The sequence below is a fragment of the Arvicanthis niloticus genome, chromosome 24 (genome assembly GCF_011762505.2).
Source record: "Arvicanthis niloticus isolate mArvNil1 chromosome 24, mArvNil1.pat.X, whole genome shotgun sequence".
Taxonomy (NCBI): domain Eukaryota; kingdom Metazoa; phylum Chordata; class Mammalia; order Rodentia; family Muridae; genus Arvicanthis; species Arvicanthis niloticus.
This window is the reverse complement of record NC_133432.1, coordinates 13,062,762-13,087,946: the sequence shown is the minus strand read 5'-3', so window position 1 is coordinate 13,087,946 and position 25,185 is coordinate 13,062,762. Positions and strand designations below refer to the sequence as shown.

General features: G+C 47.2%; 2 protein-coding genes and 1 long non-coding RNA gene across 5 annotated transcripts in view; 2 read left to right on the top strand and 1 right to left on the bottom strand.

Annotated features, from left to right (window-relative positions):
* The window catches only part of Pptc7 (protein phosphatase targeting COQ7), a 40,222-nt gene extending 38,233 nt beyond the window's left edge, over positions 1–1,989 (bottom strand). The window contains exon 1 of the mRNA XM_076922761.1: positions 1,422–1,989. Within this exon, the coding sequence (XP_076778876.1) occupies positions 1,422–1,665 (244 nt within the window). The 5' untranslated portion in view covers positions 1,666–1,989. The remainder of the gene's footprint in view (positions 1–1,421) is intronic.
* Positions 1,990–5,047: 3,058 nt separating this feature from the next.
* On the top strand, positions 5,048–7,568 carry LOC143437736 (uncharacterized). Its single transcript, XR_013107044.1, has 3 exons — positions 5,048–5,121; positions 6,439–6,759; positions 7,288–7,568. It is a non-coding gene; the product is annotated as an uncharacterized LOC143437736 (long non-coding RNA).
* Positions 7,569–22,136: 14,568 nt separating this feature from the next.
* Tctn1 (tectonic family member 1) overlaps positions 22,137–25,185 on the top strand; it is a 28,246-nt gene continuing 25,197 nt past the window's right edge. For 2 of the 3 annotated variants that reach the window (XM_076922756.1, XM_076922755.1), the window contains exons 1-2: positions 22,137–22,452; positions 25,065–25,185. In XM_076922756.1, the coding sequence (XP_076778871.1) occupies positions 22,236–22,452; positions 25,065–25,185 (338 nt within the window). In that variant the 5' untranslated portion in view covers positions 22,137–22,235. Of the gene's footprint in view, positions 22,453–25,063 lie in introns of those variants that run through there. The other variant, XM_076922757.1, reaches the window with a different exon arrangement.

Genomic DNA, 25,185 nt, shown 5'->3' with positions numbered 1-25,185 from the left:
GCAAAAGCAGCTAATGGCAGCTTCTCAAAAATGATCCTGAGTCTAGACAGACTTCATGGTGAATTTGTGTACTTCCAAACCTAGGAAGGCCCTCTGAAAGGTTGGTATCAATAGTGCTGTCCAAATACTAAAAGATTTTTCTCAACACAGATAATGGGGTTACTGACCAATTAAAATGAGAACCACCTTCTCAGTATCATGCTCCCAAACACTACATGTGACAAAAAGCAAAAACTCACAAGGTTACTCTGGTATCGGATTTTAAATGTCATGTTACTTGCGGCACACACCTGTAAACTCAGCACTTGGGAGGCAGAAGCAGGAGCTGAAGGTCAGCCTGCACTAAGCCGAAAGTGGGCTACAAAGACACTGTTCTCAAGAAAAAAAAAAAGAAAGAAAGAAAGAAAAAAAAAAGAAACCCAACACACAGTTACTGTCACAAAAACTATTACTTGCTCCAATACCGTATTTTGTCCAAGCCTATGAAGCTTTAAGTAACTAAGAACTCAATGTTACTGGAGAAGTGAAACCAACATGACATTTGAACCTAGGAGCCAATGACAGCATGTCCTTCAATATCGGAGGAAGAGCTTCAGGAACTGAAAGACCTTTAGTGGCACACACAAACTCTCCAAGGGCATACCCTAGGTAAAGTTTCTGACAGCTTGTCAATTGTTTAGGCCTTTGGACAGCTCTCTTACCTCCTCTTCCCAAAGGAGTAACTGGGATAGATCTTAGGAAGCACCTGTGGCCTAAAAAGCTATGACCGAGTCTCAAAGCTTGTTTGGCTGCAGTCTACAAGCAGGTCCAGCCATTCTATTTTGGGTCAAGGAGACCTTCTGCCACCCCAAGTGACCTCAAGTAGACAAGTTGGGTTTGGGAGAAAACACTGCTAGACTTTCTAACCAGCCAGCAGTCCACCCTCAACCCCCATGGCCCTTCCCGAAAAGGATGGAAATCCGGGGATGGTCCGGGCAGCGGGAAAAACCCACAACGGGGCTGTGGGCTCCCGCCGCCGTCTGTCTTCGGGTCTGCTCGGGATCCCGCAGCAGGGGCCGGGCGTCAGGAGCTCGCCAAGAAGCAGGGATTCCCGGGGCGCACAGAGGGAGGAGGGAGCGAGGCAGAGCGAGGTTAGCAGCCTGCAGGTGTCGCCGAGCCCGGAGGACGAGGTCGCGTGGGAGCTGTGACTAAGAAGAGTGCGGTTCTGCACCCGGGCAGACTGGACACATTCCCAAAGCGGTGACCTTGGGCACGTGGCTCCACCGCTCTGCCCCTCAGTTTCCCCATTTCTAAAGTGGGGGGATCGTGAGGCAGAAAAACGCGTCTCGGGGTACTTGGCAGGGCGCTGCGCTCAGCGGAGGAAGCAGGGAAGCCTCGCACTCCGGAGTCCCCAGGAGGCGGACAGGGGCCGGGGGACTCACCCAGCACGTCCGCCGAGCGGTGGCGGGCCACGAAACACGCGTCGTCCCCGTAGCACGCGCCCTTCTTGAGCAGGCCCTTACGGAAGTCCTTGCCGAAGCCGCAGCCCGCCGTCACTAGCCCGTAGTCGCCGCTGCCGCTGCCGCTGCCGCCGCCGCCGCCACCACCCGCCCTGGGGTCGGTCTGCGACAGGCCGCCGAGCACGGCGCGGGCCACCAGCCGCCCGTACGACAGGACCGAGAACATCGCCGCCGCCGCCCCCCCGAGGAGGCGCGGGGCCCGGGGCGCCGGAGGACGCCGAGGCCCGGAGCCGGCTCTCTCCTCAGCCGCAGCAGCGCCGCCGGGGCGTTCCTCAGGGCGGCGCGCACTGACCACTGCCGCCCCTGCCCGCTGCACGGGGCCTCGCACACGCTCTACCGCACGCACTGGAGCCAGAGCGAGGTCAGAACCGGCGGCTCCTCCGCCTCAACCAAACTGGGGTCCCGGCTGCAGCCGCCGCCGCCGCCGCCGCCATCTTCCGCTCCACTAGCGTGTTCCGGGCCGCACCGGCAGCGCCGCCCCCTCTCCAGCACCGCCCCGGCCCCGCCCCCTATTCGCGGCTCAGGTCCAAGCCCCGCCCCTTCAGACTCGCAGCCCTATGTAGTCACTGGAATCGAGCGTGCGCAAAGGGTGTGGGCGCAGTGTCTCTTGGAACTCGTAGTTAAGCAGTTTGTAGTCGCTTTGGACTTGTCTACCTGTGATCCAGGAGTTAGATTTCCCAGAGGACTGTAAATTATTGAGAATGATGGGTAATTTGGGGGGTGGATAAGGGTGGGGGTCCTTTTTTGTGTTTTTTTTCTCTTTCACTATCTTTCTTTTTTTCCTCTTTTCTGATTATTTCGAGATAGAGTCTCATCGAGCACAGGGTGACCTCAGACTCACTGTCACCAAGGTTGGCCTTGAATTCCTTCTGATCTTGCCCACGGCTTCCCAAGTTCAAGGATTACAAATTATGTGCCACTGTATCCTGTTTAACAGTTTCTTTCACACACACACACACACAATATTCGTTTACATAACTGTAAGAAACCAAGACTGGGATTCTACACCATCTACCATACTCAGTGATAAATGGCAGTGCCCAATCCTAACAGTTCCATAATTCATGTGTCTTGAAAGCCCCATGTCTAAAATGTCTGTACCCTGGATCCTAAGCTTTACAGTCAACCTGGCCTCACAGGTCTTTTTCCTGCCTCTGACTTGGAGGCCTTCAGAAACTGTGGAGGGCTGAGAACTGCCAAGAATGAGGCCCTGCCTTCTCTTCTCAAGAGGGCCATCCCTTGTCAGAAAGAAAGGGCTAGGCATGATGGCATATATCTCTAATTCCTGGCAGTTAGGAGGTAGGCAGATCTGTGAACTTGAGGCCAGCCTGATCTACAGAGTGAGTTACATCCCAGGCAAGGCTACATAGACACTGTCAAAAAAAAAAAAAAAAAAGGCCAGGCGGTGGTGGCGCACGCCTTTAATCCCAGCACTTGGGAGGCAGAGGCAGGCAGATTTCTGAGTTCCAGGACAGCCTGGTCTACAGAGTGAGTTCCAGGACAGCCAGGACTACACAGAGAAACCCTGACTCGAAAAAAAACAAAAAAAACAAAAAAAGAAGAAGAAAGAAGGAAAGGTGGGACACTTTCTATTTTATTTTTTCTAAAGCTCTTGGCCTACCTTGAACAAAGATATCAAACAGCCTTCCCCAAATATTAACTATTATAAGTTATTTCCTTCGGAAATCATTTCAGCTGAATAACAGCTAGGATTCATTATCATTAATTATTATTATTACTGTTCTTAAGGGAACTTTTTACGACTTATTTTATATGTTTTGTCTCCATATGTCTCCTAAGTCATGTGTGCAGTGCCCATGGGGGCCCAGAAGAGAGCATTAGATCTCTTAAAACTGGAGTTACAGTCAGTTGTGAGCGGCCTTGTAGGTGATGGGACTCAAACCCAGGTCCTCTAGAAGAACAGTCAGTGCTCTTAACTGCTGAGCCATCTCTCTCCAGTCTGTGGGTATTTTATTTTAAAGACAGGATCTCCTATAACTTAGGCTGACCTTGCAGTTTCTATTTACCTAAGGCTGACCTTGAACTCACTCTGGGACTTCCTTCCTCTACAAGCCAATCGCTGGGCCTTATAAACACACTAGCATGCCCAGTTTAGCTCATATATAATGTTGGTATGTATGCACGAATATATATATATATTCATATATAGGTTTCATACCTAGCCAGAGGGCATGGTATATAAATAATCTAGGTTCCAAATACTTTTTCTACCTATTTGGTGTTTTGTTGCTGACTGGCCCCCTGCTAAGCACAAGGCTGCCCCAATACCTTTGTCTTTATTCATTCTTCTACCAGTTAGGATGTAATTCCATATTCAAGGATCCTGTGTTTCCTGTTGTGTTCCCAGAACATATGGGGATTTCAGTGCAGTGTAGGCTCCTCAGGGGCAGGAGTAAATTGGCATCACGTTGTCAGGGTCTAATCTAATGTCTGGCACACAGGAGGGGAGTTTGTAAATGTCTGGTCTGTTTGGTAAAAGAAAGAACAATGAACTGGGAATCATACTTAATATCAGGATGGAAGGAAATATTTGAATAGGTGGAATTCACAAACAATAGAATTGGCCTTTGATAATCCAATTACCAAATAATTTTTAGTTTAACTTATTGTGTGTGTGTGTGTGTGTGTGTGTGTGTGTGTGTACATGCCTTGCATATCCAGGCTATGGGGACTGGGGACATGCCATATGTATGCAAGACGGAGGTCAAAGGACAACTATCAGGAGTCAGCTTGCTCCTTCCACCTTCACACCGGTTCTAGGGATCAGACTCAGGTTTCCAGGGCTGCACAGTAAGTGCCTGAGCCTGTGGAGCCCTCTTGCACCCCATAATTTTTAATTGTAGCATAAAAATATCTCATCAAGGAATATTTTCCTTTTTCTAGATTTGCTTCAGACAGGATTCCTGGAGATTCCCACTTAATGTTCCTTTTTTTAAATGCAGTGTTGTTTTTTTTTTTTTTAAACACACCCAAAGTCCTGCCAACTAAACACACATTACTATGTCACCTAATTACTCTCATCCTTAAACACTTCTGCAGTTCACAGTGTGCCAAGTCCAGGCTTCTGTAACTTGAAGGTTTCCATCAGAATGAGCCTGATAAATCACTTCCTGTGGTGAGTGGCATGTGGTTAGATGCCCAAATAAAATAGTTCACTTTTGGGATAAAAAGGGAAGCAGTCATGCCTCGCTTTGTATGTGTGTGTGTGTGTGTGTGTGTGAATATATATACACATATACATATATACGTGTGTTACAATAACTGGCACATGTCCAAAAGAGGGGGCAGCGCCTCTCTGGAATCCTCTGCTTGGCATTTCCTTCTCTGCCAACTGAGCTAAAGGCTGCTCTTTAAACCACACATGCCACTAACCAGTCCCAGCCAGCCTGTCGGGTAATCCTACCCCAAGGACAAGGTTTTTTTTTAAGATGGTATGACAACCCGTTTCTTGCCCTGTCCGGCTCCTGCAGACCAATCAAACTTATTTTCAAGGCATGTATCATTACCCAACTTCCGTGCCAGTCATGAGAACCGGTTGGATTGGGCCACTGGGATCACAGGTGGCTCACTTGCCTGGCATTTGCCATAACCTATGTCCCCAGTAAGTATGCTGTGGTGACTTTGGGTGTCACGTGCCTTGGGTTCCCAGCCACTGAGATTTCTGCGGACTGGTTGCTGTCTGAGGCATGTGGCAAACAGTCCTTTCTCAAAGCTCCAGTGTTTTTGTTTTTTTTCCTTGCATGTGCGGGTAGGGAGGGGGTTGGGGGGGACGGCACAGGGAGAAGAGGTTCCCTGGAATTATTGGTTCTAAAGCCAGCTCTGAAGTTTCATAAAAGAAGCCAAGGGAAAGGACTTTGCAAAACACCTCTTGCTGCTCGCCCCTAGGGGGGACAATTTAGATTTGACATTTTGCTGGGCTTGAGAAACCCTGAGTTTTCCTCCTTAGCAGAGTCACATTCCTAGCACTTCAAGGATTCCTGGGAGGTCAGTGGCTGCTCTCAGGCCAAGAAGTGGAGAAAATACCATCCGGGCTCTTGGAGCACCTCTGTGGCATTAGGAAAGAGCTTTGCACAGGGATTGCCACAGCCTCTGCTACTAAAAAAGAAGAGAAAGAAAAGAGGCATGTATTTTCTAATGAGAACTTCCTGCCAGGCCAGACCAAAGATCTCTTCTGATTTTTTTTTTCTAGCCTAAGGAAAAGGAGTGTTTGCTAATTGTTAATTGCTGGTAGGCTTTCTCAACATTGATACCATTTGACATTTGGGACAGGGTATTTCTTTGATGGAGAGGTTGTCCTCGGCACCAGAGGTGACTTGGTTGCATCCCTGGCTTCCACCCACTAGAAATAAATAAATAAATAAATAAATAAATAAATAAAGCGTAAAATTAAGTGCAAAATTTAAAGGAGAACCAGTGACCTAGAGTGACAGAGTCAGGATGTACCCCATGGTCATGAAAAGGAATTAATATATACATATGACAATAAGGATAAACTTCAGAAACCCTTGTAGTGAAAGAAGCCAGAGCTCTCAAGATGGTTCAGTTGGTAAAGGTGCTTTCAGCTAGTCCAGTCCATCTGTTTCAACCCCTAGAATCCAAATGGTAGAGGGAGGGAATCCGTTCCTGAAGGTGGTCTCCCAATTTCTACATGTGTGCCAAGGCACACTCCCATTCAAACATACCATAGGGAAGTAATAAACAAAAACCTTAAAAAAGAAAGACAAGAGCTGGAGAGGTGGCTCAGGGGTTAAGAGCACTGACTGCTCTTCCAGAGGTCCTAAGTTCAATTCCCAGCAACCACATGGTAGCTCACAACTATCTGTAATGGGATCTAATGCCTTCTTCTGGTGTGCATGAAGACAGCTGTAGGGTAGCTATAGGGTACTTATATAAATAAAATAAATATTTTTTTTAAAAGGAAAGTGTGAGGAGCCTCATTTGCCATTACAAGATGGCGCCAGCTTCTGCTTCCTGGTTCTTCATGGAAGCTTTACTTGAGAATGCGCCTGCGCATGGCGCGAAAACCGAGTATGACAATTGGATGAAAGATTTGAGCCAATGAGGGATCTGCACGTCTCCCAAAGCTCTATTTAAGCAGCGGGCTTTCTGAGCTAGGCGTCCTTCCCCTTTTCTCCATCTTGAAGAGCTGTTCAATAAATGCTGTCAGAAGAATCCTGAGTGTGGCGTTCTCCTTATCGGCGAGGTAGCGCGTCGCAGGAAAGAAAAGAAAAAGACTCAGGTAGGCGTGGTGCCTGCCTTTAATCCTAGCACTCAGGAGGCAGAGGGAGATCTGAGTTACAGGACAGCTAGGGTTACCTAGAGAAACTCAGGGAGGGGAGAGAGAAGAGGGGGGATTATTCTATGCCCTGTTCAGAATACACAGTCCATCCAGTAAGAAAGCATATTAGTGTTACCTGAAAGGAGAGGAAGACAGAGAATAATGGATATGAGGTTGTCTGGGGGACTTCAGAGTCTGGAATCACACAGGATATAATGCCACAGCCTTATAAAGTCTGTAATAGCCATTGAATACTAACTGTAAAGAGAACTTCATGGAGTGTGAATCATATCTCAATTAAAAAGGCCCTACAGAGGGTCACCCATGCCAGTCTGGCGTTGGGGGGTGGTACATAATGCCAACCCAAGGTGCCACCATATGCTTCATTATATCTACTTGGTATTCAGAAGCTCTTGGGATAAAAGAGCCTCAAGCAGGCTAGATGTCATGCTAATTTTGTGTTCATCTCTTTCTGCTTCCTGACTGCAGATGTCAGGATTCTCAGCTCCGACCATGTGAGTCCCAGGGATGGAACCAACACAGATCCTTAGGTTTTTCCTGCTGAGCCACCTCTCTGGTCCCATCCCACCTCTCCATGGAGCTCCTCCTGTCCTCAAGCTCCTCCCACTGTGGTTTTCCAGCCATGACGGACTGTATCCTCAAACTAACTATGAACCCAAACAATCCCTTCCTCCCTTAAGTTGCTTGTGTCTTGTATATTGGTAACTAATATACTAAACAAGTGTTGTCCCTCTGGGCTACATCCCAAGTCCCTCCCCTCTTGAGCTATTTTGAAAGAGGGCTTTGCTGACTTTCCCAGGCTGGCCTTGAACCCACAGTCCTCCTCCCTCAGCCTCCCGAGTAACTGGGATTATATGCCTGCATTCACTAGACCTGGATACCATAATGCTTTTACTAACCCAGTTAACAGTAATGGTGATGGACAATTTTGGAGTTTTGGTTTCTTTAAAAAAAAAAAAATTGGAAATATTATGGGAACATGTTTTCATTTTAATCCCAGGTATGGAATCCGGGCCTGCTTCAGACTGTCCACAGCATGACATGATTTGCCTCGTGCTCTAGCAGAGGTGTGATTTTTGACAGCTGCAGATAGTTTCTGGGACCAGGTGACGTTTGGAATTCCGGGGACTTTTCGAAGGGTATAAAACTGCTAGGGGCTCCAAACTAGTGGTGGATTGTCCTTTGTCGGTTGGTCGCTGTTGGTTGTGGTAGGTAGTCATGTGCAAAGGAGAAAGAAGAAATCAGATATCCTGACACCAAAGATCAAACTGTCCCAAGGAACTGGACAGCCCTAATCAGCAGGAAGTATTCTAAAGTTTCCCCTCAATCCTTTTCTCTTGCCTATCTAGAGTTAAGGGGTTGAAAGGGTGGAAGTAACAAGAACCCACAAAGTAACCAATGGTAGCAAGGAACGTCCACTCTCAGTCTTGAAAATGCATTCCTTCGCTCTGTAACAAACTCTCTACTCTGTGTCAAGCGAAGTAAAATGATAAACCAATCAGCAGAACAGTCTGGTCCCAGCTGCTCTTATTCTCTTTAATGTTTGGGCAAAATGGAAGTTCCACAAGAGAAGAGAATTGTAGCCATTGTAACCCTTCCCTGTTGCACTTCATCCTGAGGGTCGGCTGGGCACTCTTAAATCTTCCTTTGTACCCCAGGCCCAATCAGAGAAGTGGCCAGTGGCTGCCCACCTGAATTCTCACATGGCTGGTTGGCTTTCTCTCCTGCAACTCTTACGTCCTATTCTTCTTCCCGGAGTCATAGTGATTCTCTTCCTTTCTCCCCTCTGCGTCTATACCGGCACGACTCTAAGGGTCCCGCCCCATTGCCCCAGTCATTAGCTGTCGGCATCTTGATTGATTGATCAAAAACCAACTGGGGACAAGGACCTTTAGCTTTTGGACTCCCAGATTCCCGAGAATCAAAGCATTAGAACCAATCTCTATCAACTAAGTAAACATCTGAGGACAAACCAGACTTGGTAAAAGAACCTTTGAGGTCACACAGAACAAGCAACCTGTTTTACAGCTGAGGGAAGAGGGTAAATGGTCTATGCCACTACATTGTAGAGGCATGTGTTTGTAATCCCAAGGCTCAAGAGTCAGAGGCATGTGGAGATCTGTGAATCCCAGGCCAGCCTGGTTTACATAGAGTTCAAGAAAGGACATCCAGAGCTACATAGTGAGACTTTGCTTTTTTTTTTTTGTTTGTTTTTTTTTTTTTTTTCCCCCTTTGGTTTTTCGAGACAGGGTTTCTCTGTATAGTCCTGGCTGTCCTGGAACTCACTCTGTAGACCAGGCTGGCCTGGAACTCAGAAATCCCAAGTTCTGGGATTAAAGGTGTGCGCCACCACGGGTAGTTGGGTAGTTGGGTGTTGCTGGTCTGAACTGGAGCCCTGGAGAGGTGTCTCCAGGAAGTTAACTAGCAGTTAACTAGTTAACTAGGAACTAGGTGACATCTGTTCTTTGTAGTTGGTTCACATTCCTTTGCTGGGATAGGGTGGTCATGTTTTCCCTCCTGAAACCCATCATCTCCTCTCAGCTCTCTGAGAATAGAATTTGGCTCTCTTGGACGAAAAATAATCTACCATGTCTGAGATTGTGTACTTGGACCAGTGTTCTAAGGGTAGACACATTGGAACTGGAGATACGACTCATTTGGCAAGCATGAAGACCTCACTTTGGATCTTCAACATTAAAAAAAAAAAAAAAATCGGGCTCAATGGTTGGCTGTGCAACCTGTAGTCCCAGCGCAGGGGATATAGATACAGGAGGATCCCTGGTACTTACTAGTGCGCTCCAGGTTCAGTGAGAGATTCCATCTCAAAGATAAGTAAGATAGGATCGATAAAGGAAGACACCTGATGTTAACTTCTGCTTCTGTACACATATCTATGCATGCGCACATGCGCTTGAACCTGTGTACACATATATGGCAACTCACCCGCAAAGTGGAGACACGACTCAGCCGTGGCCAATCAGCATCCTAGTCTCTGGGTCATAGTCATTGGTTTAAAGAGGAAGGACCTAACTAGTGTCAAGCCGATGAAAGCGATTTTGAGATTGTGTAGAATGTTAGGAGGAACCGATGCCCACCGGGGCTCCAGAGCAGGTGGGACGCAAGCTTGGGACCCTGAGGGCGGCCATCTCGGCTTCTTGGGAAGAGCCAACTGTGATATTCATTGAAGCCCCCTCTAAAATCCAGCGGCACTCAAGGGAAGATCGATCACAAATCACAGGAGTTCCCCCTTGGACTTAAGCCTCAGGCTTTGACTTGCAAAACAAAGCGACCTGACAGACACACCACGTGACCAGCTTCCATGGCTACCCTAACAGTGTCAAGAACAAAGTTCCTACAACAAAGGCGGCTCTGCGGGAGGAGCTTCTCTGCTTATTTGCATAGAGAAGTGGGAACAGGTGCCTCTGAGGCTGAGAAACCACTGAGGGAAAATTTCTGACTTCCGGCTTCAGTCTCTGCTCCAGCTACAGCAAGCCCTACATTGAAGGGCGCGGACAAAATGCTGGGTGTGTGGCCAGTTTCTTCCACCTTTTTTTTTTTTTTTTTTTTTTTTTTTTTACCTCGATCTGTCCTGACCTTCAGACACGTGCATTCTGTATACTCTAAACCTGTGGATTCCTGGTTCCTGCAGTGACCAAGCCCGGTCTAGCAAAATCAGTTTGATCCCCCTAGAGGTTGTTTCTGTCCAACTGTGTCTCCTATGAGATTTGCACAGAGTTTAGATTTCTAGTGTTCTGACTTGCACAGCAATGTTACAAGTACTGCCATTCCACAAAATCCAACCTGTTCACTCATGTTTCTCTTTTGGAGCGCTTCCAGGGGCCGAATTTGGGAGCCTAAAATAACACATAAAGGTCAGATTTTTTGATACATTCCGGGTCTTGGGTTTAAAGGTAATTCTGTGAGTTAGGTGGATTCTCTGGGTCTGAGTGGTTTGAGATAGCTGAAATTGTTCTGCTGGGTTTTAACTGGCAGAGACCTAAGGACACAGTTTCTGCATGGAGGAAACCATCCCCACCTCCTCTTCCTACTCTAAACTAGGAAAACTGACCTCAGACTGTACTGTACGGTGGGTGGGTCTCCTGGATAGGTCTAGGGCCACCCTTCTCAGACCAATAAAAGAAAGTTGGCTCTTGCCCTCAAGGTGGATCTACCTTTTTCATTCTTTTATTTACCTCTGCCAAGTTAATTCTTACTATTTCCCAGGGGTCAAACTCAGGTCATCAGGTTTGGCAGCAATCTTATTTACTGAGCTATCTCACCGAGTCCTCCCCACCCCACCACACACACACCTTTTTGGGTGGTGCTGGCATTGAACTTGCGGCCTCCAGAAAGCTATACAAACACTACTCCCAGCCCCTTCTGCCTACAAAATAAACGAATTAATTAAAAACTCAAAATTTAAGAAAGGAAAAGGGTCAGATGAGCTGCTGGCAGCCAAAGTCTTTAACCCCAGCACTCAGGGGGCAGGGGCAGGTGGCTCTCTGAGTTCGAGGCCAGCCTGGTCTACAGAGCAAGTTTCAAGACAGTCAAAGCTACACAGAGAAACTGTCTCAAGCCCCCCCCCCCCCACTCCCCAAATAGACTAGTGAAAGTAGAGACTGTTTCCTGACTTTTGACATGAAGCAGAAAATGAAAACTCAAAGGGAAGCCGAGAGAGAAGTGGGAGAAGCTGAGGCCTGAGAACCTCAGGCAGATGGAGGCAGGTTTGCTCCAGACATCAAGGAGGACTTGATTTGCTCTGGGGGGGGAAAAATGTTCCTGTCATCTGCCAGGAAGAAGCCAGGAGCTGAGAACAGCTGCCCAGGCTAGAGAAGCAGATGTTCAGGCTTGAACTGAAATCTTGGGAGACAGCCTCGGCAGGTGTGAGAGGGAGGGAAGCTTTTTGGGGTGCTCTGAGAGGTTTGAAGAGGGAAGAACAAGCCACAAGTTTAAGAAACCCGAAAAAAGCTGAAGTAACTGTTTAATTAAGTCAGTGGGAAGAAAATATTATTATTATTATTATTATTATTATTATTTTTTTTTTTTTTTTTTTTTTTTTTTGGTGGTGGTTCAGGGAGGTTAGTCATCCCTTTGGGAAGATCTAAACTGGAAGCTGGGTTTTGTGGCTCATGCCAGTAATTCCACTCTCTGGAGGCTGAAGTAGGAAGATCGAAAGTTCAAGACCATCAAGACCAGAGCTAAGAAATGGCTCAGCATTTAAATGCACTTCCTGATAAACCTGATGACCTGAGTTTAATCCTGGAACCTGCAAGTTGTCTTCTGGTCTCTGTATCTGCATTATGGCACATGCACGCGTGCACGCACGTGTGCACACGCGCGGAAACACACACACACATAGACAATATTAATTTTTTTTTTACCAAGAATTCAAGGTAGCTACATAGAGAGACTCTGCGTCAAAACAAAATCAAGTTAATTTGATCCTTGACTTCATATACAAATTCCACAAAATGAAGTAAGAAGGAAAGAGAGAATAAATTCCAGGTGGTAAAGGATTTTTAATCCTTTAAAATTTTTATCTATGATTATGAATGTGTATAATGCGTGTGGGGGTGCATGTGTGTAGAGGTCAGAAGGCCACTTTGTGAGGGTGCATGTGTGGAGTTGCATGTGTGGGTGCATGTGTGGGAAATGCATGTGTGGGGTGCATGTGTGGGGATGCATGTGTGGGGTGCATGTGTGGGGAATGCATGTGTGAGGTGCATTATGGGGATGCATGTGTGGGGTGCATGTGTGGGGTGCATGTGTGGGGTGCATGTGTGGGGTATATTGTGGGGATGCATGTGTGGGGTGTATGTGTGGGGTGCATTGTGGGGATGCATGTGTGGGCTGCATGTGTGGGGTACATGTGTGAGGTGCATGTGTGGGGTGCATTTGGGGTGTTTGTGTGGGGTACATGTGTCGGAATGCATGTGTGGGTGCATGTGTGGGGTCCATTGTGGGGCTACATGTGTGGGATGCATGTGTGGGTGCATTGTGAGGTGCATGTGTAGGGTGCATTGTGGGGCTACATGTGTGGGGTGCATTGTGGGGCTACATGTGTGGGGTGCATATGTGGGGTGCATGTGTGAGGTGCATGTATGGGGTCCATTGTGGGGCTACATGTGTGAGGTGCATGTATGGCGTCCATTGTGGGGCTACATGTGTGAGGTGCATGTGTGGGGTCCATTGTGGGGCCACATGTGTGAGGTGCATGTGTGGGGTCCATTGTGGGGCTACATGTGTGGGATGCATGTGTGAGGTGCATGTGTGGGGTGCATGTGTGGGTGCATGTGTGAGGTGTATGTGTGGGGTACATGTGTAGGGTACATGTGTAGGAGAACATGTTTGGGGTGCATATGTGGGGCGCATTGTGGGGTGCATGTGTGAGGTGCATGTGTGGGGTACATGTGTGGGTGCATGTGTGAGGTGCATGTGTGGGGTGCATGTGTGGGGTACATGTGTAGGGTACATGTGTAGGAGAACATGTTTGGGGTGCATGTGTGAGGTGCATGTGTGGGGTGCATGTGTGGGGTACATGTGTAGGGTACATGTGTAGGAGAACATGTTTGGGGTGCATATGTGGGGTGCATTGTGGGGTGCATTGTGGGGTGCATGTGTGGGGTGCATATGGGGTTAGTTCTCTCCCACCTTTATGTGAGTCCCAGGGAGCTAACTCCCACTGTAGATCAAGCTCTTCCCCATCAGCCATCTCAACTTTATTAGATTCCTTTATTAGAATCATTATTTATTGTTTAACACATTCACACACTTAGAGGGTGTGCGCATGTGCATTCACACAGGCGCTTGTAAGTGTGTCCGTTTTCTCCTTCCTCCATGTGGGGTTCAGGGATTGAATTCAGATCATCAGGCTCATGTGTCAAGTGTCAACCTACTGAGCAATCTTGCTGACCCTCAATGTGCTTCGTGTGATCAGATTTATTATATAGCACTGACTGGCATAGAATTCTCTATACAGACCGCCTTGCCTCAGGCTCTCAGAGATCTGCCTGCCTCGGCCCCCGCCAGTGCTTGAATAAAAGATGTGCACTTCCACATCTGGCATAACCTATTTCTTAAAATTGCATTTACTTACCTATTTGGCACATGCATATGTGACGTCATGTGTACAGAAGTCAGAGGAGAGCTGGAAGTAGATTCTCTTCTTCCATCTTTGGTTGGTTGGTTTGGTTTGTTTTTTGAAACAGAGTTTCTTTGTGTCCTGGAACTCACTCTGTAGACCAGGCTGACCTTGAACTGAGATCCCCCTGCCTCTGCCCCCTGAGTGCTGGGATTAAAGCGGTGCACCACCACTGCTCGGCTCCTTCTGTCTTTATTTGTGTTCCAGGGATTGCCATCAAGTCGTCAAGCTTGACAGCAGGCACCTCTACCCACTGAGCCATCCCACCCACTGAGCCATCCCACCCACTGAGCCATCCCACCCACTGAGCCATCCCACCCACTGAGCCATCCCACTAGCTCTGGTTGTTTGTTTTAAAGTTCAAACCTCAGGGCTGGGAAAGTGGCTCAGTGGTAGCGAACACTTATCTAACATGCATAAGAGCCTGTTTCAAGGCCCCGTACCTGCCTTGACCCTACTCCACTGTAAAAGAGAAAAGGAGAAAGGAAGGGTAGAAGGAAGGAAGAAAAGCCATGGTTTGGGAAACATTTTTTGTTTCTTTTTTGTTTGGCCTTTAAAAACAATTGTTTTGGGGGCTGTCTCCCAAATGATGCCTCAGTGGTTAAGAGCACTGACTGTTCTTCCAGAGGTCCTGAGTTCAATTTCCCAGCAACCACATAGTGGCTCACAACCATCCATCATGGGATCCGATGCCCCCTTCTGGTATGTCTGAAATCAGGGACAGTGTACTCACATATATAAAAGAAATTAAAAAAAAATATTTTGGATTTATTTTATTTCTATGAATATAAGAGTTTGCCTGCATGTATGTGCCAAGTGTGGGCCTGGTACTCAAATAGGTCAGAAGAAGGGATAAGATCTCCATGATGCCTTGGAACTGGAATTACAGATGGATATGAACAGCTACATGGCTGCTGAGAACTGAACCTGGGTCCTCTTGGGATGAACAAATGCTCTTAACCACTGAGTCATCTCTCCGGCCCCTTTTGATTACTTTGCTTTGTTGTTTGTTTTTTGAGACAGGATCTCATTCTGTATCCCAAACTGGCCTGGACCTCACTATGTAGCCCTGGCTAGCCTCAAACTCATAGTAACCCTTATCTCAGCTTTCTGAATGCTGGAAGAGAAAAATGTTCATAGAGCATGCAGTCAAGAAAGAGTTCCTGTCTAGGGACCAAAGAGATGGCTCTGGGGCTAAGAGATCTTGCTGTTCTTTCAGAAGACCCAAGCTCAGTTCCCAGCACTTATATTAATAACTCCAACTTCAAGGACCAGGCACATGTGCACAAAGAATACACAAATAACTGCACATCAATAAAAAGTAACAACAACAAAAATCTACCCACAAGACAACCCAGAAAAGAAAATTCTTGTATCCAAAAACTAGGAAGAGATACTCACTCCCAAGGAGTCCATAGGAGATGCCTACAGTATAAAGACTAGCTCCAACAGCACGGGGAGAACTTTAACCTTTGAACCAAGACTTCTGTGTCACATAGAGAATGGAAACTGAGGAGAAGGTTCTACAGCATAAGGACCAGAGTTCGAGTCTCAGAACCTACATAATCAAAGCTAGACACCTAGATGTGGTGACAAGTCGTTTTGTAATTACTGAGACAGGCAGATTCCTGGGCCTCACTGACCAGCCAGCTTTGACTGCTTGGCAAGCTCTAAGTCAGTGAGAGACCCTGTCTCAAATAACAAGATGGACAGTGCCCAAAGAATAACAACAAAGTGTGACTGTGTACGCTCATGTGCATGCATGTGGTTGAGATTGAGAACTTTTCAACATTCAGGAGACTGAGGCAGGCAGATTGCTGAGAGTTTGAAACTGGACGGACTATCTAGTGTACTGCAGCAGTTTCTCTCAAGATTAAAACCTTCTATTTTGGAGGGAAACTTTTTTAAAACACAGGATGTTAAGCAGTAGGTAAAACACTAGGATATTTTAAGACAAGATGTTTGCTCTCTCTCTCTCTCTCTCTCTCTCTCTCTCTCTCTCTCTCTCTGTGTGTGTGTGTGTGTGTGTGTGTGTGAGTGTGTGATAAGATAGTCTAAACTGAAACATTTCATCCTGTAGAGAAGCTCATTAAGTCAGGAAGTAAGCAATTCAAAATAGCTTCAGGAAGTTCCTAAAACTGACCAGATTCACTAGACTCCGCCCCCCCCAACCCCAAGCATATATAAATAGGAAGGCCTGTTGAGTCACTAGAGTTTCCTTGGAAAGATACTTTCTAATCTGTTGAGCTGCCTACAGGCTGTGTCCTGGGCTCTAGGGTCTCAGCTTTTTGAGCTGTCATCCATGCTGGGTTGGGCCTTGGTGATATAGCTGTCTTTGTGTCATTTATGCGTCTGTAAGTAACCCCTCATCCATATTCCTATAAATAACTGCATTAAAGCTCATTGGTTCACCAAGTTGGACTTCTGTCACTAGTGGCCTTCCAACCTAAGGTGATTGGAAGTTCAGTGTGTCACTGGTTCCCCCCCCCCCCCCACACACACACATAGGGTGAGTACATGTTCATTCATGGATTCCCGGGAATAGTCTCACACAGGAAAACCCTGTCTTCAAGTAGAGTTGGGGTGTGGGTAGGTATGAGGGGGCCAGAAGTTCAATGCAAAAATGAGGAAGTGAACCTTGGTGAGGTTGGGCAAGATGAAGGAACTTCTATAGGTCATCTGGGGTTCACAGAAAGAATTTGGCCTGTTTGGGGTGCAGAGTGATGGACCATGTGGAGAAGTCACATGGTTTTCCTTTTGGTCCTTGCCTCTCTTTGCACAACCCAGACATCGTCTCTTACATCCAAGTCAATGGCACTGGAAAGAAATTCTCAAATTCCCTTTTCCTTCACCCCCCAGTCCCGTTCTTTGTCAGTTAATAGATCTTACTGTTAATTTCCAGGGACAACAGAAGAGTGAGGAGCCCGACTGTCATTTATGACTCACACAAACGCACCTCAGAAAGGTATTCAGCTTGCCAAAGCCCAAACAGTTAATGTGGTGAAGCTAGCCAGGTGTGGTGGCGAAGACCTTTGATCCCAGTAATCCAGAGGCAGAGGCAGGTGGAGCCCTGTGAATCTGAGGCCAGCCTAGTCTACATAGTAAGTTGCCAGACAGCCAGGGCTATAGCAAGATACCATGTCTCAAAAAAACACAAATCAAACCAAACATAAAAGCAAAAGTCATAGTAAATTGTTGGGAGCCGACTTTAATCAGAAAGTGGCAAGAAAGCAGCTATCAACTTTGCAGCCATCTGGAGCCATATACCCTGATTAGAGACTTGTTTTTCAACAGCCTACAACAGCTGAAGCAACTCTGACAAACATCTTGTTTATCCCACATAGCTTGTTTTGCTGTTTAGTGACCCCCAGATGCATGGTGCATGTGGTAAAATGTTTTCACCTATGGTCTCCTGTTTGTGCTTATAAATACCCAGGATTTCCTTGTAGTGGTGTGGTGTAGTAGTAGTAGGTGTGTGTGTGGTGGAGACAGTAAAGGAGACTTGACTACAGATCCTCTGGCTTGTCTCTGTTCTTCACGTCTCTTCCCCTTCTTCCCCCCACTCTCTCTCTTGCTAAACCCTGAACAGAGCAGGTCAGGTCGTTACAGTAAATAATGTCCTCTGCAGATTTTTTTTGTAGGTTTAAAAAAAAGCATTTTTGAGGGAGAACCCCAGTTAAGGCTGTGAGTCAAACTAACATTGCTCAACTGAGTAATTTTTCTGGGGGACCCCTCATCTTCCCTGAAAGAAGACTCTAGAGCCCTTGTCCATGGTAAGTTTGAAGTGTCTTTAAAACTCGTACACCGGGCAGTGGTGGCGCACGCCTTTAATCTCAGCACTTGGGAGCCAGAGGCAGGTGGATTTCTGAGTTCGAGGCCAGCCGGGTCTACAGAGTGAGTTCCAGGACAGCCAGGGCTACACAGAGAAACCCTGTCTTGAAAAACAAACAAAAAACAAAAAAACAAAAAACCCTTGTATTTCTTCTATATTGGGGGGAGGTGTGGGGTGGGGCTCAGAGGACAACTTGTAGGATTCCATTCTTGATTTCCAACTTGTGGGTCTTGCGGCCGGAGCTTTCTGGTTGTTAGGCCTGGCAAGAAGCACTTTGGCCCACTGGGCTATTTCCCTGACCATTAAATGTTTTGTTTTTTTTGCTTTTGTTTTTGACTACTGTGATCTCACTGGTTCTCCTCACCTACTAGGTGCTCAGTTAACATTTGCTAAATAAACTGGAAGGAATGAAAAAAATAGTTTTTCTTCCCCTTGGAGATGAATAATTTTAATGATGAATGCTACCACCTGCAGGTCGAAGGTGGAAGTGTAAGGTTCAGAACCGCAGCTGCCAACTTCATTCAGAGGCAATTATTACATTTTCTTTAGTTTTATGTGGACTCTCATCTGCCTGCACCTATCCTTTCCAGCTGTGGAACTCCATAATATTCTCAAGCCTGTTGAAAGCTTAGTGAGTGACAAGTGCCATGCCACGCCGCATTTTACCACTGTCACTGTTACAGGAATCTAAGGACACAGAGCACTTCCACAGTCACATTAGTAACAGGTGGCAGAAGTAGGAGGTTCTAACCCAAGCACTGCTCTAAAAAGCATGTTCTGAACTTTTGCTTTTTACTTTTGTTTTTCTGTGAACGTGTGTGTGTGTGTGTGTGTGTGTGTGTGTGTGTGTGATGTGTGCAATGTTCATGGATCCCAGAAGGGGGTGACAGATTACCTAGACTAGAAGAGGGCATCAGATCTCATTACAGATGGCTATGAGCCACCATGTGGTTGCTGGGATTTGAACCCATGACCTCCGGAAGAGCAGTCAGTGCTCTTAACCCTCTTAACCGCTGAGTCATCTCACCAGCCCCGAGCCAGTGACTGGGGGGTGGGGGGTGTCATTATCCAGTCTTCCTTTTTAATTTGTAAAGAAGTTCAGTGTCGCCGGTCGGTGGCAGGCGGATTTCTGAGTTCGAGGCTAGCCTGGTCTACAGAGTGAGTTCCAGGACAGCCAGGGCTACACAGAGAAACCCTGTCTCAAAAAACCAAAAAAAAAAAAAAAAAAAAAAAGTTGTGTCCTATTGCTGTGAACAGACACTATGACCATGGCAACTCTTATAATGGAAAATATACAGTTCAGAGGTGTAGTCTAAATTGACACGTCAGGAAGCATGGTACTAGAGAGGTAGCAAGAGTTCTGCATCTTGAGCCACTGACCTGGGCTTAAGTATCTGAAACCTCAAAGCCCACCCCCATAATAAAGTCGGGAAGGAAAGAGCAGTAGATCGCAAGGGGGATAAGGTTAGCTCGATTCCATTTTGAAGCTCGATTTCCAGTCCGTGTAGACCATTTGACCTTGCTATGCAGCTGAAGCTGACCTTGAACTCCGGATCTTCGTGCCTGCCATCATCTCTGGAGTACTGGAATTATATTCCCTTCCTTCCTGCCTTTTTCTTTCCGACAAGCTCTTTCTATGTGGCTCAGGGTAGCCTTGAACTTGGGACTGTTGTTCTTGTGCCTGAGTATTCCAAGTATCTTCTATACTACACCTGGCTTCAGACCGTGTGCTTTGGTAGCTCAGAATTGAACTACAAAGTCAGTGGGCCACTGCGCGTCGATGGAGAATTAAGAGCCAACTGTAGGTTGAAGATGCACACACCTGCAGTTCCGTCACTAGGGGAGGCTGGTGAGGAAGGGACAGAGGGATAGACAGTAAGACTTTGTCTCCAGCACTTGGGAGGCAGAGGCAGGCGGATTTCTGAGTTCGAGGCCAGCCTGGTCTACAGAGTGAATTCCAGGACAGCCAGGGCTACACAGAGAAACCCTGTCTAGAAAAAACCAAAAAAGAAAAAAAAAAAAAGACTTTGTCTCAAAAACAAAACAAAACAAAATAAAAACCAAGGCTGGGAATATGGTGCAGTTTGCAGAGTGCTTACCTAGGATGCATGAAGCCCTGGGTTGGGTCTCTAGGGTCATTTACACTGGGTATGGCGATGTACACCTGGCATCCCATTGATTGGGAGGAGGGATTGGGAAGATGATAAGCTCAAGTCATTCTTATTTACATAGTGAGTTTGGAGAGAGAGAGAGAGAGAGAGAGAGAGAGAGAGAGAGAGAGAGACCCTGACTTACAAAAAAATTATCCAACAATGAGATACCGCCATAGGCCCATCAAGTTAGTCAAAACAAAACTGAAGACGAAGTTGAGCTTGTCTAACATCTGAAACTGGAGCTGGCAGACTCTGATTGGTGGGAAAAGAACACTGGGGAGTGGCTCTGGAGAAAGGTTGGGCAGTTTCTTATAAACTTAGGAACACACGACCATAGAGCATACTCCTAGGAAGGGCGTCCAAGAGAAACGAAAACACAGGTCCACTTAAAAGTCTATAGTGAGCCCATTAGAGTGGCTTCCATTAAAAACCACTGAAAACTAAAAACTAAACCAAATTCTACTACCCAGTAAATGAATGAACAATTCAATTTGATACTTGTTGCCAATAAAAATGTTGACTGGGAAGCAGCTCTGGCATAGGTGACTATATTGGTTATTTTATTCAGTTTTGAATAATGGAAGTGTCACATTTAGATTTGTGCTTTTATTTGGGTGCACACATTCATGCAGGTGCCCCGCAGGGGCCAGACGACGGTTTGCATCTTTTAGAGATGGAGTTACAGGTGGAAGCCACTGTGCTGGTGCTAAGAACTGAACCCTGGTCCTCTGCAAACAGCAAGCACTCCTAATGGCTGAGCCATCTCTCTAGCCCCTAGATGAACTCATTGAACTATGATGGAAAAAAAAAAAAACCCTAACAAACAAGTCCCCAGTGTCCCTAAGGTATGAGCAGATGCAGTCTACACCTTGAGTTTTAAAGAAGTCAAATGTCAAAAAATTACTTGGGGGCCATCAGGGCTTGAGATTGGATAAGAGGACTTCCAGAACTTTTCACGGAATGAATGGTTCGAAGCATGGGGCTGTAAGGCTTGAGGAGGGGCTGGAGGGTTAAGAGCTCTGGCTGCTCTTCCAGAGGTCCTGAGTTCAATTCCCAGCACCCACATGGCAGCTCACGACTGTCTATGACTGTAGTCTCATGAGCTCTGGTGCCCTCTTCTGGTGTACATACAGACAGACGTAACACCATATACAAAAAATACGTAATTAAGCCTTACAAAAAAGAAGAAGAAGAAGAAAAAAAAGACTTGGAAGGCAGAGGCAGAGGAGGCAGAGGCGGAGAGGCGCAGAGGCGGAGAGGCGCAGAGGCAGAGGCAGAGGCAGAGACAGAGGCAGGCGGTTCTCTGAGTTTTAAGAGGCCAGCATGGTCCACAGACTGCGTTCTCTCTCACATGCTCCCCCCACCAACACACACACACACACACACGCACGCACACGAAAAAAAGATGAGAACATTCCAAATGATATAAGCATAAAGGGTCGGATGCGGTGGTGCATGCTTGTCATGAGGCACTGAGATAGGACTGCCTTGGGTTCAAGGTTACTCAGGCTGACACAGAAAGATCCTAAAAGTTAAGAATTCTTTTGTTTCTTATCATAAATACGTGGATAAAAGGGGTCTGGCGACCTCTTGCGATGTATCTAAAGGCAAGAAAGTGTGACATGGGGTAAGAAATTCAAGGATGGTGACAACGTGACTTAAAGAAACCAAATCGCTTCTAAACATGCGCTGGGGGTCTTTTATTAGAAATACTCTCTTCTAGGCTCCGCCCTAGTCTTCACTGACTGCCGAATTCCATGAGGCTGTAGCTAGGAATCGACTTTTTTTTTTGGTTTTTGATTTTTCAAGACAGGGTTTCTCTGTGTAGCCCTGGCTGTCCTGGAATTCACGCTGTAGACCAGGCTAGCCTTGAACTCAGAAATCCACCTGCCTCTGCCGCCTAAGTGCTGGGATTAAAGGCGTGTGCCACCACTGCCCGGCATTTTTGAAACAGCCACGCAGACCCCAGAGTCACACAACAGAAGTTTACACCTTCCTGTTTTCAGAGGGCTTTAGAAAGAGCAGTCTCTGGCCCCGCCCCCACGGGTCCCGGCCCCGCCCCTCCGCCCAGCTCAGACTCCACCTATTGCCCCGCCCAGTCCCAGTTCCCGCCCCTTTCGCGATCGTCGGGCCTTAAGCCCATCCCCGCTGGTCTGACTTCAGGCCCCACCTTCTCCTGCAGACTAGCTCGGCCTCCGGAGCCCTTTCCCGTAATGCCTAGCGCTCGGCTGTGACTGTTGCCCGGCAACAGACAGGCCGAGATCCCCGGCGCGGGATTCTCAGCTAGGCCATGGGGTCTCGGGGTCTCCCGCCGCTCCTGCTGGTGCTCCTAAACTGCTGCACCTCTTCGAGCACCCAGGTCGTGGCCACCCCGGCAGTGACGAAGGAGGATCTCAATTCCACCAAGGCCACCTCCGCCACTCTCCCGCCCTCCCAGTCGCCTAGGACCCCGGGAACTCCCAGGGCCCCGGAGCACTCTGGCCCCAGGCCCACCCCGGTCACGGACGGTGGGTACAAAGTGCTAACTCCCTGGAGCGGGTACAGCAGTAAGAACGTACGGAAAATGATAACCGCTCAAAGTTCCACCCTTCTCAGCCTCCCTGTCGTTACCCTTAGGGGGAGACCGGATCTCCGGCGCACCAATACGGAGAAACGGGGCTAAGTTACTCCTTTTTCCCCATAATTTCAGACAGCCGGAGTGTTGATGCAGAAGGTGACTCTGCAGTGGAGTACTAGATAGAAACTTTCAGAATGAGTTGTAGGCAGTACTGGTAGAAGAGTGCTAAGTGGATCTTAGTCCTCTCCGTGCAGACACACGGACATGAGCATCCGAGTGCGGTTTAGCTTACTGAGCGCTCAGCAGACACTTGAGGAGTGATGCAGTGCATTTTAGACTTTTTTACCTGCTAAGTGGAGTTATTAAACACACCTGCTTCATCCTTACCTACTTACCTCCAAGGATCTGAAGCTTTGATGACAATTCGTGGTTGTAATTTTAAACGCATGAGGCCGTGGACCTAATTGCTCTCTTTTTCTCATCCCGGTTAAGGGACTGTGGCGTTATTTTAGTGAGCATGCACAGCTGTCCATGGCTAGAGAGGACCTTTCTAGAAGGAGCCCATTTGTCTTTCCGACTAAGAAAGCATTTTGCATTTATCAATAAAACTTCCCTTTCCCTTCGTGCCTTAAAAAAATTAATTATGTATGTGTATTTGTATATGTGTGTGTGTAGGGGGTACATATGTATTGGTGCCCTTGGAGGGCAGAAGAGGGCCTCAGAACCCCCGGAGCTGGAGTTAGGTTTGTGAGCTACCTGACTTGGGTGCTGGGAACAGAACTTGGGTCCTGTTCACAAGCAATTTGTGCTTTTTTTTTTTTTTTTTTTTTTTTTTTTTTGGTTTTTCGAGACAGGGTTTCTCTGTGTAGCCCTGGCTGTCCTGGAACTCACTCTGTAGACCAGGCTGGCCTTGAACTCAGAAATCCGCCTGCCTCTGCCTCCCAGTTGCTGAGATTCCCAGGTGTGGGCCTTTCAGCATGCCACCCATCTCTAGAGGTTGGTTTGTTTTTGTTTTTAAACCATTCATTCATACAAATAAGAATGCCTTGAGGCCTTATCAGCATTTGGCAAAAATTCTTTGTTTGAAATAGGAGATTGTTACCCCTCCAAAAAGGAAACAAAACATTACAATTAAGATTCAGGCCAGTGGGGTGGACAGAGATGGCTCAGCGGTTAAGAGCACTGACTGCTCTTCCAGAGGTCCTGAGTTCAATTCCCAGCAACCACATGGTGGCTCACAACCATCTGGAATGGGATCTGGTGTGTCTGAAGACAGCTACAGTACTCATATAAATAAAATAAATAATTCTTTAAGAAAATAAAAATTTACCCACCTTTAATCCTAGGGAGGGGTGGGGGATCTCTGAGTTCGAGGCCAGCCTGATCTACAAAGTGAGTTCCAGCCATGGCTACACAGAGAAAAAAACAAGACAAAAACAAAGCTTCAGTGACACCTTAGCTGGTGGAGGGGGGCCAGGGACCATGGTGGAACCCATCTGTGGTCCTGTATCTTCTGCATAGAGCTGGGAGGATTAGGAGACCTGATCCAAATGAGCCTCTGTTTCAGGAAACAAAGAGCGAACAACCAAAATTGTCAAAGCCCTGAATTTATTATTTCCTCCCTCCTCACAGTAGTCCGTGCCATGAATTCAGTTTGTTAGTTTTCCTGCTCTGCTTTGTTTCTTGTTGTCGTTGTATGTCGTGGTTTTTGAGTTTTATAATGGGTGTTTTGCCTACGTGTATTTCTGTATGCCATAGCTGTGCCCGGTACCTGCAGAGGCCAGAAGAGGGCATGAGATACCCTGGAACTAGAGTTACACATGGTTGTGAGGTGTCATGTGGGTTCTAGAAACCAAAGTTGGAATCCTCTGCAAGAGCAGCCAGTGCTCTTGATCACTCAGCCCCTTTCCAGTCTCCCTGTTATTTCTTTTGGAGGGTTTTCTCCATTGACAGAGACAGAATGAGTAGGGCAGTAAAGTCAGGGATAAACTGAAACAGCCCATCAAGTATACCCAGTACTCTGGGGGCAAGCTGTCGCTTCTGCCCTTGTGGAGGTTAACAACGGAGTCCTGAGGAGGCACAGTGGCTGTCAGAGTGGATGAGGTCTGAGTTGCTGGCCAGGTGAGAGAGAGAGAGAGAGAGAGAGAGAGAGAGAGAGAGAGAGAGAGAGAGTCTCCCCCTGCCTTTCCTCCATGTTGTAGCATCCTGTCATCAGTGTATTACCCTATATTGTAAAATTCTTAAGCCAAATTACGAACATTTGATCATTGGTCAGGATCTTACGACTTTTTATTCAGCTTCAAAGCAACTGCTGCATGTGAGGAAAGGAACAAGATTGCCAACAGTCCTTCCTTGGAATCTACACTGAAGAAGGGGTGTAGGCATCTGCAGCCACCTTAGAGAGACACTGAGGTGGGGCACTCAAAGTGACATATGTCCATGGCACCTTTTTCCCCCAGTAGGAACCAGATACTTTTGTGACATTGATTTCTGGAATCCCTTGGTGGCAGGGAGCAGTAATAACCCGTTTACCCTCTGAACCCCCACTGTCCTATTCCGTAGTTGCTGTCCTGTGCATCTGTGACCTGCTTCCTGCACAGTGTGATGTCAACTGCTGCTGCGACCCTGACTGCAGCCCTGAGGATTTCAGTGTCTTCTCTGCTTGTTCCGTCCCAGTTGTCAC